The 14,355-nt window shown below is 50.1% G+C and overlaps 1 protein-coding gene across 3 annotated transcripts in view; it reads right to left on the bottom strand.

Annotated features, from left to right (window-relative positions):
* Khdrbs3 (KH RNA binding domain containing, signal transduction associated 3) overlaps positions 1-11,752 on the bottom strand; it is a 167,438-nt gene extending 155,686 nt beyond the window's left edge. For 2 of the 3 annotated variants that reach the window (XR_005870498.1, XM_040730334.1), the window contains exon 1: positions 11,581-11,752. Coding sequence is in view for 2 of the 3 variants with exons in the window: in XM_040730334.1 (XP_040586268.1) it covers positions 11,581-11,668 (88 nt within the window). In the remaining variant the exon portion in view is untranslated. Of the gene's footprint in view, positions 1-10,737; positions 11,004-11,580 lie in introns of those variants that run through there. The other variant, XM_040730337.1, reaches the window with a different exon arrangement.
* Between the last annotated feature and the right edge of the window lie 2,603 nt (positions 11,753-14,355).

Raw genomic sequence — 14,355 nt, 5'->3', positions numbered from 1 at the left:
AGAGAAATGAGTGGTCTGTAGCAGACATAGCTCACTCACATTGTGGGTGACAGGGTAAAACAAACTTAACAGGTCTGGTCCTTAGTCTGCAACATGAGAGCAGTATAGGGTAGGTTGACTCAACAATTGACCAACAATAGCCTTGCACACTGCTTGCTTTTATAAAGCCTTTGTACATATTGTCTGTTCTGCTTTCCTGATATTCTAACAGGAGTTTAATAGAAGGGCATGCATACCCCAAAAATTTCAGCCTTTAAAAAAAGTATCTACCGTTTTTTTTTTCCAGAAAAAGCTTGAATTCAGCACAGAGACAATGGAGACACTTACAGACAGAGACAAATCTGTTTCACAGAACTCTGAGCAACAGGCCTGCAAGCATTGCCACTGCAGCAGCCCAGACCCTGGTCTATAAGCGCCTTCCTGGCTGAAAACAACCAGGGCACTGTGTAGGAGAGGACCAATTTCTGAGAAAGGCAACAGTAAATGAGCCCTGGAGCAAGAAGCTGTTTCCTCTCTGGATTCCTTCAGTGCCTGGTTCCTAGACTGCCCCAGATACCCAAATCCACAGATGCTCAACCTCCGTGTGTAAAACCATGTGACACTCACTCACACTAAGCTATCTGTGTCTTCTCTGTTCACTAAATGATCACAAGAATACCTGTTAGTACCCAGTACATGTAATCTGTAATTCAGTGACTTACGTAACAAAAAGGTAGACGCTTAATAAACATTCTATTTTTCAAATATCTCTGATACAAAGTAATACAAAGTAATCTCCTTTGATTACTCTGTCCTACCTAGTTTCCCCGCCCTAACCACTATATAACCGGCCTGAGAAAAATAAAACCCCGCAGCTTGATCAGCCATATTGTCTTGCTGTCCGTGTCTCGTGTCCCGTCATTCCAGGTTCCTGTGGGCTCCACCTTTGTTGTGCCCTGCTGGCCAGGACAAACATGGATATGGTACCCACGGATATATAGTAGGCCAGCTACACTTACATGTGATAATCCTATCAAAAGAGCCAAGGGTACAAGGCAAAGGGCTCCCAATAACCACATGTGGGACAATAAGTGGATCAGCTTATACAGTAAAGGTTCCTAACTCAAGACAAATGAGATAAACTGAACAGAGGGGCTGGAAAAGGAACAAGGACAGAGAGATGACAATGTCCCCTTTCATACAATGTCATCTGACGAATGGAACTAGAGGAGAAGAGTTAGAGGACGAATTTTACAAAGACCACAACCACAGGCATATTTCAGGCAAGAAATCCTGGGTGCTAGTCTGTGGGGGACAGTTTGACAAACATGGAATAGTTAGCCTTAAAGCATATCCCCAGAAAAGGAAGATGACAGCATGACTTCAACCAAGCCTGATCAACAGTGCTGTGAAGCTTCCAGCACCATGAGCCCTCACACAGGACACAGCATCCCCTCCACACGGTGCAAAAGAATCGGACGGCCCAAACTTAGAGGCGCTTACCACAAACACAGGCATGTCCTCAGGGGCAGGGAAGGCAGAGAGCTGTTGACACACAAACACTAGGAACCTGGCAGCTGGCTGCAACATGGGATCTGGAGCCCTCGAGTGGTAAACAGGTATGGGACTGGGTGACAGGCAAACACCACAGCTCCATCAGCACTGGAAAAGAAAGTCCCTCTTGTGGGGAAGTCGGCAAGCCATGTGACACAGGCACAGAGGTTGAGGGAAGGAAACATCAGCAAGCGTTAGTGGTGGATCCACGTGAATGGGTAGAGGGGTCTTAGCGCTGTCCTTTTGATGTGTAAGCTTAAGATTATTTCAAAATGAATCTTCAATGCAAAGAACAAGACATCTCTTGAATATTGGAGGAAGAAAAGACAGATAAATAACTACAAGATATTGTCAAGGGTAGGAAAGTGAAGATGTGGAGAGACAGAAAAGCCAAAGAGGTTATACACTATACTGTCACCGACCTAACACTACTCAGCATCCGGTTCATACCTCTTTAACAAGAAAGCCAGAAGAGGAGAGGATCTGGGGGCCAAGAGAGGTGGGGAAAGTGGAGGGAGGGGAACTTTGGTCGCCACTTGGTTCAGAGAAAAGCAGCATAAACCTCGTATTCCTAGGAGTTCTGCCACAGCACATAACCCACTCTGCAACAGGTTGTTAACATGTTTACCTCCCTGCCTGGGTCCTGAAAGCTTGATGAGATACAGAGTAAATGACAGGGAGGAGACTGGAGCAATATCTACAGTCAAGAGCTCTTGCTACTCTTGCTAAAGACCCAAGTTCTGTTCCCAGCAGGGGGCAGCTCACAAGCCCAGCTTCAAAGATCTGATGCCCTCCTATGGAGAGCACACACACACACACACACCAAATGAATCTTTAAACACACAACTTGACTCTCCTGTGCTACAAACAAGTCCGACTCCAGGACCGTGTCCGCTAACTGTAGCCTCCCTGCAGCACAGGAACTAAGGGCAAGGGATTTTTCTAAGCAGCCAGTTAGGGCAGTAAAACAGTAAGAAAGTTGTCCCTCCCCACAGAAAGCAGATAAGACACTCTGCCCTGGCCAACAGATATAAAAGGTAGCTTGTAGGGACCAAAGAAGACCAGGTGAGGACTTCACTGTCACTTCATCTCAGCGACAACAAATGAGCTAAACATCACTGCCATTCAAAAAGAGAAACATGGCATGTACTCTCTCATATATGGATTTTAGACATAGATCTGGGGAGTGCCAGCCTACAATCCTATGGCCAGAGAATCTGGGAAACAGAAACTTCATTTAGTGGCTGATCGAAGAAGAGGCAGACTCCCTTGGTTAAGTACTGAGCTGAACTCAAGAAAGCCAGTAACAGAGAGGGAGGACTGGTGATCAAAGGGATTAAGACTGGGCTGGTTTAACCCCCAGAAACAGCTGACTAGACAAAGGTTAACTCTTGAATCCCAGGCATCAGCCTGGGAATCCAGCATGGGACTGATCAATACCCCCTGAATCTGGGTGTCAGTGAGGAGGCTTAGGGAATCTATTGAGCCTTGGACAGCAGATCAGTACCCATCCCAAGTATACACACGGACTTTGGACTCCCATAGAACAATGTGAGGTGCACTCTCACCCTGAACTCTTGGGGAAGGGTCTAGGCCCTGCCCTATATGAAACGACAGACTATGGACACCCCCATGGAGGGCCTCACCCTCCCTGGGGGAATAAGGGGATAACGGGGGGGGGGGGTTGGGGGGAGGGCTCGGGAGGAGGGGAGGGAATGGGAGAGGGACCTGGAACTGACTTGTGAAGCAACCTCGTTTCTTATCTAAATTTAAACTGGAAAATTAAAAATAAATAAATAAATAAATAAATAATAAAAAAACATCACTGCCATTTACAAAGCTGGGAATGTCAGCTCAGAGACAGAACTACTCTGACTCAATTTAGCAGTATTGAATATTCACAGTTCAATTTGGTAGTTCAAAATACTCCAATACACACTACTTGCATCATTGAGAAACAATTTTTTGGAATTCTTATAGTTTCTAAATACAGTGATCCAGTATTCAGCCCCGCTAGAAACCACCTTAAAAGAGAGCTGTGTTTGGTTTTCAAACCCTCACAAGGATTGTACCTGGCAATGACAGACCCTCTAATGCACCACTCAAGTCAACAGCAACAGAGGCAGGGAGCCCCACACCAGCTAACAACCCTTTTCTTCCCGTCGCCTGCTTGCATATCTAAGGCTGACACACACACCCCAATGCAAACTGACTGCCAGACCTGTGATCCCTCTTCCAAGGACCAGACAGCAATGGCTGACTGCCACAAGCCAGACCATCACAGTGTCTACTTAACACAGTGTTCAAGCGTGTGCTTCTACAGCTTTGTTAGATCACGGAGCCTTCTCCAAGGTAGCCGCGTGACTCACTCGGATGACCTGAGATCTGCGGAATGAGACGAACAAAACTAACTTCACACAGGAGTCCTGACACTAAAAGAAATGTGTGGAAAAGCAAACTAGCAGCTGAGCATAATACCCCTTAGGAACTCAGAAGCAATGGCAGCTAGGCAAAAAACATGCCACCATGTCCGAAATGCCGGTCAGAAAGTATCCTAGACTTGAAAAAAAGAAAAAAGAAAAAGAAAGAAACAAGAAAAATGCATGAAAACCCAAAGAAACGCAAGCTTGTCCATTCAGTTCAGGAGTTAAACCAGTATGGGATGTAAGATGATCTACAGCTATGTGGGGTGCCATCTAGTGGAAGAAAAAACACAAATGTATACCACGAGCAGAATACCAGGAAAATAAGAATGAAAACTGCAACCCCTGCTCCCTTCTAATTTCTCAATGGGGCCTCGAACCAACAGTGGCCCCAAGTGTAGGGTTTATGCTGCAAGGAGAGATCAAAGGGGTGCTCCTCACACACCATGCCCTTCCCCATGCCAAGGAAGAGCACCAATAATCTGCCAGGACACCTTTCAAGTCCTTAAAATAGCAGCAGAAGCCGATTGGTGAAAACCATGGAAATTTCCAGTCTTCCAACTCAGAGCAAGCTCTCCTGTACTGTGGAAGCTGCAAAGGCCAGGCAAGCTTTAAGCTATGGGGTCATAAAAAATGTTTATGAAACTTCACGTGTTAAATTTAGGCTTCAGGTGCTGTGCCTTGTCTAGCATAATGAAATCAACCCAAGATGCTGATTCTGGTGGGAATCAAAGAGGGTTCCTAAGCCAGGGATTTCTCTTCCCGTACTTCCGGGGCTGGGAAACTAAAATCACACTAATAACATATGATCAACATACACAATGGAGCTAGGATCTCTGTGTTAAAGTGTCACTAGACACTGTGTTTCAAAAGTGACACCGGAACTCACACATCTGTCCCCAGCCAATTTATAAGTACAGCAGGGAATAATAATTTAGAACCTGCTTATGTGTTCTGCATTACATATGTGTAAAACATCGATCCTACAAATAGAGCACGGTGTCCTAAGTCTGCTAATGGGCAAACTGACGGACTGACAAATTGAGCAACTGGACAAACCTGAAGGGTGACGCCTTCCATAATCCCGGCATTCTTTCTGCAGTTTGGTCCCTGTTAGGTATGGCTCTTTCCAAAGCAAATGGCATGCATGTCCCAGTCTCCACACGGGCAGTAGTCCCAGTCTGCCCCTCTCCGTTCAGCAGGTGACCCGTGCAAAGCCTCGCAGTGAACTGAAGTAGCTAAACCAGCAACACCAGTCACAGTGCCCACCCCACTCACCCTGATGCCCCAAGGCGCATGCGCTGGTTAACTATCTTACCTTCCTGACCTCTATTTCCTCACCTGCAAAAAGATTTATTCCTTTAGGAATGTTACAAGAATTGAATGAAATAATAAGCATAAAGCATGTAAACAAGAAAAGGCCCTTGGTAAATGGCAGCTGCAACAATTAGTAATTACAAGGCCTACATATTTAAATATATTCCCTCCCAGAAAGCCAAAACTATTGTTTGTGGACATATGATCTTGTGTGTTAACATAACTTTCTATCTTTTACCCTTTCTTTTTGAGCTTGGTTTTAAAGGAAGGAAACTTCCTCACTATACCAAAAACTAAGTAAAACTCTAATATTCTCAGGACCAGTCCTGGCTGACCACGCAGTTAACACAAACAGCTCTGCATTTCCACTGGACTCCTTCAACACAGCGGGCCCTGGGCAGAGTCCGCACGCAGGCACGCACGCACGCACGCACGCACGCACGCTTTCTGTGCCGAAGCAGGCAGAAGTCAGGCTCCCCACCCTGAACACCTACCTAGAAGTCTCAATAGTGCTGCTGAGCTTAGGACACAGTGGCTGCCTTTCTGTTAAAGCACATTTTCAGATGCCTCGTTTAAAAATTAATCATCACCAACGGAAATTCCTAATGGGTCTCTACCATAATCAAACTTTTATTTAAAAACAACACTAACAGCCTTTTATATCCCTTCTTAAAGTATCCTTTCAAAACCCCGAAGATCTGAAGTCCCAGCCTGACTACAAGTTCCACCTGTACAGCTCTCCATTTGGAGCTATGGAAAACCAAAGGTAACAAGGCAGGGGTAAGATTACCTCCCTTGCAAGATCCCATGTGGGTGAGAGATAGGGCTCAGGGAGCACCACTGCCCCAGAGCTGGGAGCACCCTGCTTACTGGCCTGATGAAATGTAAGCCACTCTCTTCTTTCTGTCAGGCAGATGGCAAGTGGAAGAGGGGACTTTGGATACCCACGCTGAAGCTGGCATCTGGCATCCACAGAGCTTCCGTTGTTCCTTTGATTGCCAGTTTCGGGCTAAGCTGGGCTGCAGGTACACTAGCACTTAGGAAGTGCGTCAGACAGGCAGATCTCTATGAGCTCAAGACCAGCCCAGTCAACATTGTGAGTTCTAGGCCAACCAGGGCTACATAGTGAGACCCTGTCTAAGAGAGGAAGGAGAGAGAGAGACACAGAGACAGAGGAGAGATACAGAGAGAGAAAGGAAAAAAAGAAAGAAAAAAGGGACGGAAGGAAGGAAGCTAAGTAAGTTTGTTTCTGGCTGGCACCTGGATTGACTAGTTCAGGTAAGAAAGTTCCAAGGGCTCCCAGAATTCCAACTTGATTGCATTAAAAAGAAAAAAACTCATCCCATTATGGATTTCAGAAGGAAAGTTGACTGCGCACCAGAGTGCACTGGTTTAGCAAGTTCCTCAAGAAAGAAAAAAGTAAATAAACATCTGATTCTCAGCAGATCTGATGACATCTTCTCATTATCTCCTCAAGAAAGACCCCCACTGTTCTGCCACATTTAGGATCCTGGTGCGCACTTCTGCTTGCTTTAACACATTTCACTTAGAGCCTTTCCACCTTCCCTTCCTCCCTCCCTCCCCCCCTGCATTCCTTCCTGAGTGATGTGCACACTCATCCCCACCCCCAGGCCTGGCTCCACAGAAGCTAGGAGCAGAGCTCTCCCAGCACACATTTCTTCACTCCTCACGACCTTTATGGTCACTGCTGCACAGCCATGAAGGGTGGAGTTCAGTCTGCAGGGCCCAAGCACTTGATGCTACCTCCTGATGACACAAGGACCCACCCGTGAGAGCAGCTCTACCTCCTAACAGGCTCTCACTCTCCAGCAAAGCACTGAGATCTAAACAGCAGCATCACTCGGGGCACAGGAAAGGGCCGGGGCTGGAGACAAGAAAGAAAAGAGCAATGGAGCCCTCCTCCCCCTCTGCTGGAGAGAGGAAAGCAGATGGAGGAATTAAGGCAGAAATCTGAACGGGGAAGAATAAGCCAATGTGGTCAGGGGGAAAAGCAGCAACTGCACGTCAAGGAGCCAGGCTTTCCTGTCTCCTGTCTGAGCCAACAGTCTTACAGGAACTGTGCTTTCCAGACCCCAAGGGTGACAAAACCAACCACCAGGTTTTGCCATCTCTCTGATATCCTGAAAAAGTGCCATTTGGGACAAGTTCTACAGCTGAAAGCCTGGCCCAAAGACCTCTCCATCCCTGCTGGTGTGTAGACAGTAGTAAGAACACAAGACCACCCAGCTCAGGACAGAGGGCCTCAGAACACTGTCCTAGCTCAGCTGCACATTCTGGTCTCTGTCTTACAGAAGAAAAGCTGAAAGACCCAAGTTCCCTAGGAAAGGAAACATTTATAAACAGGAAACTCATTCTCTCCCACAGTGGAACCCAGGGCATCATCTCCTCTCCAGTTCCCAGCACACAGGCTGGGTCCCCAAGCTCCATGTGCCGGAACTCTGTATGTCCCTATAAGGTACTGAATAAAACTCAGAAGTGCCTGGCCTCAGATGAGGCACTACATTCCATTTCCTGCAAAGACAAACCAAAGCAACCAGAAGAGAAACAATAAAAACAGAAATAATGGCAGCCTCCTCTGGATGAAGTGGGGAACCGCACTCTAAAGCACACAAGAACCACACCTTAGCCACCACTCTGCAAATAACTCACTGTTGAGCCCTCATCGCACATTCGAACAAAACAAAAAGGGCTGCAAAAGGGATTCCCCAAAATGGATGCTCCACCACTGAATTGTGTGGACTGCAAAGAAGTGCGGGCCAATGGCCTCCTGCCTGCAGACAGACAGCTCACATAAGCCTAAGTAACGCAAAGAACTCTAATATTTGAAAAATTCAAGGTGCCACAAAAACCCATTTGTTCTGGAGTATCAACAAAGGTCTCATCACTGTGGACAGGCAGGCTACCTCACTCTGGTGCCCCCCACTCCACTTCCTCCTGTAACCAACAACTAATTTCACTCGGCCAGGAACAGCGGCTAATCCGTGCATAACCAGATAATTTAAAACACGGGGCTGTGCCTCGGACAGACTTGGACGGAGCCATCCAAACCTTGACCAAAGTGCTAGATTAAATCAGAACACCACACGTTCTGGAGACGGCTTCAGTGGGTGGGTACATTTCCTACTGGCAAATATAACACAAACTATGCAACACTGTGCTCAACTCCAACTCCCTGGCAAGAAGCGCGACACTTTGCCCTATAGGCACTTCCACGGGAACAAGTAGGGAGCAGCTAGAGACCGCCAAAGTCTGACTCCTTTCACTTCTTATTGAATCTGACTTCCTTCGCCTCTAATGTCAGTTAAGCATCATCCTTACTTTTGCTGGAGAAGAAAATCTCACGTGTGGGGCAAAGAGAGATAAGTGGCTTCCGCTGGAAATTAAACATCAACTCAGTAAGTAACGTCCATCATAGAACACCAGTCTGGAGAGACGGGCAGAAGCCCACCTATACCGGAAAGGCAGTGACCTGACAGCATACCCGCCCACGTCCTTACTTAAAGACTGCAGCAACAGGAATAACGCAGCCAGGACACTGACCAATGTTTATGAATACTGCATTCTGAAATGACCGGGTCTCCTTTATGAACTGTCTCATTATCGTATGGTGCTGACTACTAAAACACCAGTCGCAGGTGCATTGGACTTGACATCCAGTCCTCAAGTCTACAATAGAGGTCTAGCTTCTTCAAAAAGGTACAGAAAGAGTTTTTTTAAGCAACACCAATCTTTCTAAAGTACAAGTACACACATGTACACACACACACACACACACACACACACAATCTCCCTCTCTTCCATTAACTTAACCAGGGACAGTCATAGTGTTGTAATGGCTTTCAAGACAGAAGATATGGATTCAAATTAACTCTCAGCACCTGGAGGCTAATATGCAGCAGGCATCCCAGCAGCCTTCCAGGAAAGCTCTGATTGTCTTGCCTACCCGGCTGGAGGCCTGAGGATGGCACTAGATAGCAAGTGCCTCAAAGTCACGGAACTCTGTGAGCTTTGGAGACATCAGCTGCCGAGTCCTTACATGCCACACCACAGCAAGGGCTCACAGTGCTGACCACCCTTCCCCACTGCTGGAGACTCCAACATAAACAACTTCTGAAAAGAGACTTTCCTTACAGGAAGATTAAAAAAAAAAAAAGAACACAGCAAAATAAGAATAGCAAAGGTTTCATAGGGGCGATCAGGTTGCAAACCAAACTTCGCCAACAATTACCCGAATGCTGACTTCAGACCCGGTGTTTTTTAAAAAGGCACTTGTAACATTGGGGTTACATAACAGACCGTAATTAATATTGTAAATGACAGAGCACTGCCTTCTGGGTGCCAGCCTCCATCTCAAATCCTGTAAAAACTCAGAGTAACAGGAGCATGCTGGCGGCAGGGCTGCCTTCACAGGTAAGGCATGTACTTCTCACAAGAACTACACTCTGGGTGAAAGGCAAGGCAAACAAGATCAAAGCCAAACAAGCCCTAAATAACAGCACCCAGCTCCCCCATGCCCGGTCCCCAGTATCTGGTTCAGGAAATGGGGCCATTATTAGCACCAGTAGACACAAGAACCGACAGAAATGCGAACATCTTAACAACACAGGGCTATGACACGACAACATGCTGGAAAATAACTCATTATCCTTTACAGCTGGTTTCCCTGATTGAGTGCAGCCCTGGTTTGATTTTTTTGTGTCTTCGCTAGGAAGTGTACTTGTTTCACAGTCCAGTCCATTTCTAACCCACTGATCTCACAGTGTACAAAGAAATTTCTTACAGAGATGACAGCCCAGCAGGCAGCAAGAGATATATGTAAATCATTAGAGTGAGGAGTACAAACCTAACTGCAGGAATCTAACTACAAAACTGCTTGGAAGGACCAAGCAGTAAAACTTAAATTCTTGTTCTCTAATTTAAGAGTGAATGCCGTTACTCTTCCACAAGCCTGTTCTAATAAAGAAATCGAAATAAGCATGCCATTAATGGGAGAGGTTTGCAAACGTATTTCTGCCTAACAATTCAAAAAAATTAAAAAATTAAATTCGTGAAGAAGGACTCTCCATTACCCCCAGCGGGCGACAACAGCCTACTCCTGACAACTCCCGACCACAGACAAGTAGCAGAGGTCGTGGTTCTAAAACATGGGTATCTACACACACATAGAATATGTCTGCCTCATCTTTCTCAACAATAAGAGTCAGGGCCGGCATTGAGAGAAACACACCCCTAACCAGGGACAACTGCACGGAGTGATTCATAAAACCGTTACAGAGCTGACCAGATAGCGTCTCTGCCATGTCCCTGAAAAAGAAAGAGAAAAAAAGAAAGAAAGCAAAAGAAGAAGGTGGCCAGAGGTCCCCAGCCCATCTTCCTCTGAAACGCATATGCTGGACCCGGGGTGTAGCAGACAGATCCGGGGAAGGCGGCAGGCTTCGTTTACCTTCCATCCCAGCAGATGATTCAGGGAGCCAACGGAGAAGTAAGCCTGGAGAATACTGTTCTGGGTAGGCGTGCCTCCATAAACCCCAGTGTCCCTGTCCTTGGCACTTTCGGCTCCTCTCCCACCCGCGCTGGTTGGAGGAGTGTGAAAAACGGCACAGGCGGGTGGTTCCTTTGGCGATGTGCTCAACCCCAAGCCTGCCTGCCACCAATGAGGGTCACCCGCCCAGCTCGTCTCGGAGAGAAAGGGCGAGCAAGAACGGGCTGGCTCTCTGGCGGGCCTCCTCTCCCCAACTGAGTCCTCCAAGGGCCGCCTGGCTGCCAGGCTGGCATGAGTGCCCGCCCCCAGGATCGGCAAACTGCACAGCCGGTGGCTGCCTAGGGCACACACAGATAGATGATCGTGGGAGAGGGACTGGGCTCCTCCCTCGGGGCCGCTGGGGGTCCTCCCCTCTATCTTGCTTGGAAGGTCTAACCCTAAACCTCTTCCAAGGTCCCCAAACTTCACTAACAACCCAAGCACCTGTTCCCTTCCCCTCCTGCGCAGCCAATCCGCTCAAGCCCATCCATTGCCCTGCAGCGCTCTCTTCCAGCTCCTTGGACAACCCCGAACACCCCAGGTCCCGGGGCGCCCCACTCTCGCTCTGTCTCCAGTGGGCTCGCCCAGCGTCGTCCCAGACACAGGACCCTGGACGCTCGCTACGGTGGCCCCAGAAGTTTCCCTTGGGTCCATCAGGGTCCCCCCACGGCTGCGCCTCCAGTCCCGTGCAGATGCCCGGCCTCCTCCTCCCTCCTCCTCCCCGGAGCCAGGTGCGCGGGTGCCGTTAACGGCCGGCGCGCTCACCTCGGTTCACCAGGCGCAGGGCGTGCGTGAAGGAGGGGTCCAGAGAGTCCTTCTCCGCCATCAGCTCCGGCAGGTACTTCTCCTCCATGCTCGCCGGCCGCCGGGCCCGCTTCTCCGCCCCGCGGCGCGCGCGCGCCAGCCGCCCCGCAGCCCGAGCCGCCCGCCCCCGGCGACGCGGACCCCGCCAGGCGCCTCGGCGGCCAAGCCGGGCGGGCGGCCGGGCGGCGGCGGCGGCGGCGGCGGCGGCTCGGGGCGGGCGGCGGCCGCTCAGCCCGGCCCCGTGGAGCCCCAGATCACCGCGCTGAGGGCCGCGGGCTGCACGGCGGCGGGAGGAGCGAAAGAAGAGAGAGAGAGGGAGAGAGGGCCGGGGAAGAGCGGAGGAGCGCCGGCCGGGCTCGCCCGCCAGCCGCGCGAATGTCGAGCTCTGCCTCCGCCCGCCCCGCGCGCCGCCCCGCGCGTTCTGAGCCGCGCTGCCCCGCGCCCTCCCCACCCCCGCCCCGCCCCCACCCCGGCCCCCGCCCGCCGCGCCTGCGCGATGAGCCGACCGCCCGGCGCGCGCCGCCTCGCGGGGACCCTGGGACTGCGCGCCGGCCCGTGGCGGGGCGATCGTAGGGCTGCGTCCGGTCCCCAGACCCCCCGACTGTCCATCCCGGGCTCCCCGGGAAGCGTCTCTCGGCTGTCCAGCATTGCCTTGCGTGTGCACAGGCTGGGAAACTGAGGCCCGCGGGTCAAGTGGCGCGCGCCCAAGGTCACCCGTCCTGGGGAGAAGGGACAAGGGCAAGAATGTAGGGGACCCCGGGTTCACCAGGCCCGGCTCGGGGTACAGGGGATGCGACCAGGTGTCTCGTTCTCAAGAGCTCCGAGGACTTGGCCTAACTTGGGTCTCTTTGCTGTCCGCTGGTATCTGGACAAAAATAACGCGGGGCCCGGGCTTGGAACGCCAGCCTCCTGAGACCCTTGGCGCAGAGGTCGGTTACATAAAAGCGCCTGTCCTTCAGACTGTCTTTGTCTTCCAAGACTTGCTCCTCCGGGTTGCCCTTCCCCTTAGCCATAAACATGCTGGTGCCTGGACATGGATGAGTGAGTCTCTCAAAACTGTTCCCAGGAGGGAACACACCGCACTGGGGTGGTGTTTTATCCTTCTAAACACCCAACCGAACCCCAGCTGTCCTGGCTCCCTTGCAGATCCCTTGAAAAGAGTGGAATAAATGTCTCACACCTCGCCAAGGACTCCAGAGTCCTTGTTCAGACTCTGCTTTGGCCCCACCTCAAGTCCTTGACAGCCCTGAAAATCAGATGGCTTCACTTTCTTTTCCCGTGCTCTGAAACCATTCACAGAACTGCGACTCTGCTTTCCGTTATCCCTGGACTACCTCAGGGCACGGCAAGTTTTGTCTGAGGGAGAGGTTTCCAAAACCTGGTGCTGAAGGAATGAATCCTCCAAACACCTGATCCCTTGCTCCAGCCCGGTACACAGTGAGGTGCAACTCCAGAGTCCCACGCAACAGTGTCCCCGTGTCTCTCTTTAGTCAAAACTGCCAGGAGACAGCAAATGAAATGGTTACTAGTTTGTGGCCCTGAAGGGCCAAAGTTAGGTCACCTATGCCTCGGTTTCCTCATTTCTCAAGTGAAGGTGAGAAGAGGTTTTCATAGAAAGCTCGCTCACAAGGACTCCCTATTTTACAAGCATCCGGCAGAAAATGAAAGCCTGGCTGTTCCATGGCGGTCTCCCTTGCATGGCTGCTCTCCGAGACAAGTTTGGAAAGCCAAGAGGCAGACACCATCTGTGTGGTCCTCGCTGTTGGATGTGGAACACAACCCCAGCAGAGTAGCAAGGAATCCTAATGAGCCCCAAGTCTGAACCTCACATGTAGACCTCCAACATCTGGGCTACGTGGGGCTCTTGAGGGAAAGTTGTCTCCTTTCACATCTAAGTGGAAACACGTGCCTCTTGCTTGTCTTTTTTTTTTTTTTTTCCTCCCTGGACTTGGAATTCCAGTGATGCTCTGAGAACCGCTAAGGAAGAAGGGGAGTGGACGGAGTGCCTGGTGAAGGAGGGCCTCTTGCCCAGCTTCTCCCATCTTCTGTCTCAGTGGTCATCTAAACCTTCACTGGTGGTTGTCTTTTTAAGCATCTACTAAGTGTCGGGCGGCTCTGGCAGCTTTACAGGCAGCAAAGATTCTGTTCATTACCACTTACTCATCAAGAAGTCTCCGAGGCTGAGTAATTTCATACTCTGCCAACTGTCCCACCACTATCCTAAACCCTCCACACCCCCACCTCCCCAGGTAGTGATCTGAGGTCTGTGAGACCAGATCTGTGTTCCACAACTCCCCCCCCCCCATCGGAGCATTTGGCACAGATGCCCTGCCAGCAGCTGGGGAGGAGGGCTCTACCTCACGAAGCTGACAGCAGAGATGGTGAAGCGTCTGCTCGGGGTCCCTCCCCCTCACAGAACCTTCCAGAAGGACAGGTGCCAGGTCCTCTAGGGAAGAAGACTGATGTTCCTGTAAGAGGATCGGGAAATTGTCCCCACCCACCAGTCTGGCTGGACCAGAAGATCCGCTGTAGGGCACCTACACGTCTTGACACAGACTCTTGCTATTCTTCGTGAACCCACCGTCCTACAGCCCCTGGTTTTCAAGTCCTTTAGAAAGTAAAAGATTTTAGTCTTGGGGAAAGTCACAGCATTCGTGCAAACATCCACGGGCAGTAATTACATCTGGGCTTCTAGGCCGGAGCACTTTCCAAGCACACACTCTGTGCTGAGACTCC

This window comes from Mesocricetus auratus, unplaced genomic scaffold (genome assembly GCF_017639785.1).
Source record: "Mesocricetus auratus isolate SY011 unplaced genomic scaffold, BCM_Maur_2.0 Super-Scaffold_100023, whole genome shotgun sequence".
NCBI classification, from domain to species: domain Eukaryota; kingdom Metazoa; phylum Chordata; class Mammalia; order Rodentia; family Cricetidae; genus Mesocricetus; species Mesocricetus auratus.
This window is presented reverse-complemented; position numbering and strand designations above follow the sequence as displayed.